Source organism: Geospiza fortis, unplaced genomic scaffold (genome assembly GCF_000277835.1).
Source record: "Geospiza fortis unplaced genomic scaffold, GeoFor_1.0 scaffold27, whole genome shotgun sequence".
NCBI classification, from domain to species: domain Eukaryota; kingdom Metazoa; phylum Chordata; class Aves; order Passeriformes; family Thraupidae; genus Geospiza; species Geospiza fortis.
This window is the reverse complement of record NW_005054329.1, coordinates 5,917,168-5,921,914: the sequence shown is the minus strand read 5'-3', so window position 1 is coordinate 5,921,914 and position 4,747 is coordinate 5,917,168. Positions and strand designations below refer to the sequence as shown.

Sequence of the window (4,747 nt, the reverse complement as noted above, 5' to 3'; positions counted from 1 at the left end):
AGGTGGGGTGGCCAAACAGCCCCCCAGCTCCTGGGGGTGCCATGGGGGGGCTGCACCCCCTCCTTCTGACACCCCCCTAAAACCAGCCCCTGGGGAGCCGGGGGTGCTGCCTCCATCCCTCGGTGCTGTGGTGGCATCGGGCATCCCAAGCGGGTTTCCTGCTGTCGGGCAGCACCCCAGGCATTGGGATGTGGGCAGGGCAGGGGAGGAAGCCGGCAACGTCACCACGCGTCACCCGGCATGGGGATGCCCTTACCGCAGCCGGATGCGGAGGGTGACTGCTGGGAGCCAGGTGAGTGATGGCCGCAGAAGCAGAGATCCCTCAGCTCCCTATTCCAGGGCCAAGCCAGGAGTTGTGTCTTCTGTCCCATCCCCCCAGTCTGGGCTTGAAGCTGGGCATTGTCATGGCCAAAAAAGGGAGACCCTTTTTCTCCCCAGACTATTGGTGACCTGATGTGCTGAGTTGTTTATCCTTCTCTTTCCTGGCAGCCTTAAGTGCTTCTGTGCCTGAACCATCAGCATGGCGACAGGTGAGTGATCCACCTCCCTGCATGCTTCTGTCCCTTCAGTGTCCCCTGCATCCATTCCCTCTGCATCTCCCTGTCTCCCTTGTGTCTTTTTCCTTGGTTGCCCCCTGCATCAATCCCACCCTGGAATTAATCCCCTTTGTCCCCCCTGCATCCGTCCCCTTGGCCCCCCTGCAGCCACCCCCTCTGCATTCCCCTTCCCTCCCTGCCTCTCTGCTCTGCATTTGTCCCCATTATGTGCAGCCCTGGTGCTCTTTGCATTCCCCCCTCCACGTGCCCCTGTGTCCTTGCCTCCCTCCCTTCTGTCCATCCCCCATGTCCCTCCAGCCCCCCCACATGCCCCACATCCCATTGGTCCCTGCCAGACTCTTGGCTCCATCCCCAGCTCTGGGGAGTGCTGGGTGCCAAGGAGTTGAAATTTCATCCAGCTGTAATCAGGAGATGGGAAAGTGGCCCCAGAGCAGCTCAACTTTATTTTTAGCTCTGCTTCCCCCTTCGGCATCACACCCTGGCATCACCCCACGCCACGGCTGGTGCACAGACCCCACAGGTGCTGAGAGCCCTGTGCCAGGTGCTGGGCAGGGGACGGGGCACTCAGTGCCACTTGCACAGCGGCCACCAAGTCCAGGGACCTGCCCTGGGGTCCAGGGACTGCGGGGTTGTGCCAGGTGCTCGATGCCACCCGAGCCTGCCACGGCCCCAGTTAGCCCAGCGGGGTGAGGAGCCGGCCACAGGGATGGATGAGGCCAGTCCCTGCCTGCAGTGGAGCCGTGGACAATGAGCACCTCTGGGACACCACGTGGCACTGGAATTCCAGCCCCATGGCCGAGGTGCCATGGGGTCTTTGTGCTCAGATGTGGCCACACATCCCAAGCTGCCCAGGTGACCAGGACACACGTCTGCTTCCCTCTCCATCTTCTCCCCAGGACTCTCCTGGATCGGTCCCCTCTATCCCCAGGGATGCCTGCCCTGGATCTGGCACCCCCTGGGGACACCTTACTCCCTGATGGACCTTCTGGCTTTTGATAATTTTTTTTTCCCTTTCTCTTTTCCAGAAAAGCTCAAGCAACACAAAATCATCTTTGTGGTGGGTAAGTCTGTGTCTGGATCCTGTCACTGCTGGGGTCAGCCCAGGCCTTTTCCCTGTACCTCTAGGCTGGGGAAGCAGGGCTGGAGGCTGAGACTGGGCTATTCCCAGGCACTGTGGGATGGCCGTGGCTCCAGCTTGGCTCCTTGAGACCACATGGGATATGGTGGGACCATGAGGGCACCTCTGGCCAGTCATGGGGTGGCAGCATCTGGGGTGATGTGACAGTAAACGACTGGGGGTTGATGTGACAACAAAACCCTGGGAGGTAATGTGACAAAACCCTGGGTGGTGATGCCCTGGGTGCCATCCATCAGGGTGTGGTGCCCACATGCCAATTCCCAACAGCCCGTGTCACCCCCAAGCACTTGGGCAACCTGAAGAGGAGCTCTGTCCATCCCCTTGGTGCTGGGCTTGGGGACACCAACTGCCGTGTCACTGAGCTCTGAGGGCTCGTGCGTGTCTGTGCTGCTGCTCCCGTGTACCCTCCCTCTCCTTACCCATGGCTGGGGGCACACGTGTGCCTTGCAGGTGGCCCTGGCTCGGGCAAAGGGACACAGTGTGAGAAGATTGTGCAGAAGTATGGCTACACCCACCTGTCCACGGGGGACCTGCTGCGGGCAGAGGTCAGCTCGGGCTCGGAGCGGGGCAAGAAACTGCAGGCCATCATGGAGAAGGGAGAGCTGGTGCCCCTGGTGAGTCCCTGCCAGCCACCAGCTGTCACATACATTATGGGATGTGCAGGGGTGGCAGTGGGGCCACCACAGTAATGGTTGGCACACGGCTCAGGCATCTCTGGCCCTGCCATCCCAGGGTGGGGTTTGCAGCAGGGATGCTGCAGGGACTGGGGATGCTGGGTGGGAGTCCTGTTGTCCCATGTCAGCCATAGCAGCTCTGTCCTCCCCCTCCAGGACACGGTGCTGGACATGCTGAGGGATGCCATGGTGGCCAAAGCAGACGTGTCCAAGGGCTTCCTGATCGACGGATACCCCCGCGAGGTGAAGCAGGGAGAGGAGTTTGAGAAGAAGGTGAGGACTGGTGCTGTGCTATGCTGGGCCATGCCATGCAGCAGCTTAGCACAGGGACTCAATCCAGCAGCAGCCTGGGCTCCCCATTCCAGCAGAGATCACATCCCAGAAGGGTCTAAACTGGGCAGCAGGTCCCCCTGCCTGGGGACAGCCTGTGCCCAGAGCACAGTGGGAGGGACCAGGGTGTCCTCAGGCTGACAGAGCGTGGCAGCAGTGCTGACATGATGGTGATGGCAGACAGCCAGGGCTTGGCTGCAGTGTGCCTTTGCCTTCCTCTACATGGCTCTAGAGGCCACTGGAAGAGTGTCCTGGTGGCTGCCAGACCAAAGTGGTGGGAGGCAGGAGATGGTGTGGGGACATCAATGTGTCCTGCTGGCCCCCAGACCCATGTGAATGGAGGCAGAGGGTGGTGTGAGGACATTTGTGACCCTCATGCTGACCACCACCACCCCCCAAACCAAACCAGAGCCACACCAGCTCAGTGTGGTGACAGCCACGTCCCCTCTGTGCACAGATCGCGCCCCCCACGCTGCTGCTGTACGTGGATGCGGGGAAGGACACGATGGTGAAACGCCTGCTGAAGAGAGGAGAGACCAGTGGGAGGGTGGATGACAATGAGGAGACCATCAAGAAGCGTTTGGAGACCTACTACAAGGCCACTGAGCCTGTCATTGCCTTCTACAAGAGCAGAGGCATCGTCCGCCAGGTAAGCGGGAATGAGACTGATGGCAGCACCCCCAGCCCCACAGCCTGGGAGGGGAAGTGCTGGATGGGGATGATGAGGGAAGCAGGAAAACAATCCTGCCTAGTTTGGGGTGGGCCTGACCCCTCTCATTGCCAATGCGACCCCCTCCAAGGATGGCCTGCACCCCTTTGCCCTAAACAAGCCCTGGTCTCTTCACCCATGGCCAAAATGCATCCCTGGGAGAGTTCAGTTGCTCTCGGGTGAGAGCCCTCGAGCAAGTCCCCCGGCTGTCCCCTCTGTACCCAGCTCAACGCCGAGGGCTCTGTGGAGGAGGTTTTCCAGCAGGTCTGCACCCACCTCTCCTGCCTGTGAGCAGCCCCCGGCCCCAGTTTCCCCCAGTGCACTCCAGCAGAGACAGCGGAAGCGGCTTTATCCTGTTTTCGTGGACGGAGCCGTGCGGAGGAAATTTCAAGGACATTGTGTTTGGCTCTTTCCCGTCTCTCCCCAGTAAAGTTCACTTTAATGAATCCAGACTTTATCTTTTTCTTCTGTCGCAGGAAATGAGTTTTTCTTTCCAGAGGTTTTTTTTTTTTCCTCTGCCTCTCTGTCCCCCCCCAGCCCCTCTGGAGCTGATTAAGGGCAGGAAGCGGGTGTTTATCCCGCCGGGGCAGCGGGATGCTGCGCTCAGAGGAAGGGAGGGAGCATCCCGGCCGCTCGCCCCGGCTTCCCAATCCGTGCCTGCAGGGAGCCTGCGCCTGCATCCTCCAGCCAGTCGCGGCCGCCCTCGCTCTGTCCCGATTGCTGAACCCCCTGGTGTCTGGGTGTGTGTCCTGCACATGCCTCCCAGCTTTCCCACTGCCTGCCAGGGGCTGGAGGCCACCGGATTTGGGATGGGGATTTCCAGCACTTTCATGCCTTGGCATTTCCTTGTTTCTGTTGGCTGTCAGGGTTTTTTGGGGTACGCAGTGGCTGCGCTGTGGTGGTTTGTAGTGGCACAATGCCCTGGAGTGGGGTGTTCCCTGTGCTGCTGGGCCTGGACACTCACTGCTCAGCCCTTACCTCAGGGGATAGGGAATGCTCTGGGGACACCCAGATGAGCCCAGCCACCAGGCTGGGGTCCTCCTGGCTCGGAGACCGGTGATGAGTCACAGGAGCCCAACAGACAGGCAGCTGGGGGTGCTGGTGTGGGGGACCGGGGATGTGGGGGCTCCCCAGCACCCACAGAGCCACCCAGGCACAACGCCATAGCAGGGGGGCTGCAGTGGAGCTTGGGGACAGGGTTTACCCAGCCACAGTGAGGGCAGCAGGCAGCAGAGCTGCAACCCCAACAGGGCCCCCCACCACTTCACTTTTGGGCCGCTGGGAGCTGGGCACGGAGCCAGGGGGCTGGGAGGGCAGGAGGGGCGGCAGCGCTGGGGTC

The 4,747-nt window shown here is 61.0% G+C and overlaps 1 protein-coding gene across 3 annotated transcripts; it reads left to right on the top strand.

Annotated features, from left to right (window-relative positions):
- Positions 1–242: 242 nt before the first annotated feature.
- Positions 243–3,854, top strand: AK1 (adenylate kinase 1). 3 transcript variants are annotated; one of them, XM_005421324.2, is made up of 7 exons: positions 243–292; positions 490–530; positions 1,583–1,618; positions 2,146–2,309; positions 2,526–2,642; positions 3,157–3,348; positions 3,634–3,854. In XM_005421324.2, the coding sequence occupies exons 2-7, from the start codon at positions 521–523 to the stop codon at positions 3,697–3,699; spliced, it is 585 nt and encodes a 194-aa protein (XP_005421381.1). In that variant the 5' UTR covers positions 243–292; positions 490–520; the 3' UTR covers positions 3,700–3,854. The 3 variants fall into 3 exon arrangements, with proteins under 3 accessions (XP_005421381.1, XP_005421380.1, XP_014162624.2); XM_005421323.1 differs by having other exon boundaries at positions 286–530; XM_014307149.2 differs by lacking the exons at positions 243–292; positions 490–530 and adding an exon at positions 846–1,409.
- The last annotated feature ends 893 nt before the right edge of the window (positions 3,855–4,747 follow it).

Coding starts and splice junctions, on each gene's coding strand:
- AK1 (XM_014307149.2), top strand. CDS start 1,268: ATGAGGCCAGTCCCTGCCTGCAGTGGAGCCGTGGACAATGAGCACCTC. Junction 1,410..1,582: donor ACACATCCCAAGCTGCCCAG/GTGACCAGGACA, acceptor TCTCTTTTCCAG/AAAAGCTCAAGCAACACAAA. Junction 1,619..2,145: donor CAAAATCATCTTTGTGGTGG/GTAAGTCTGTGT, acceptor TGTGCCTTGCAG/GTGGCCCTGGCTCGGGCAAA.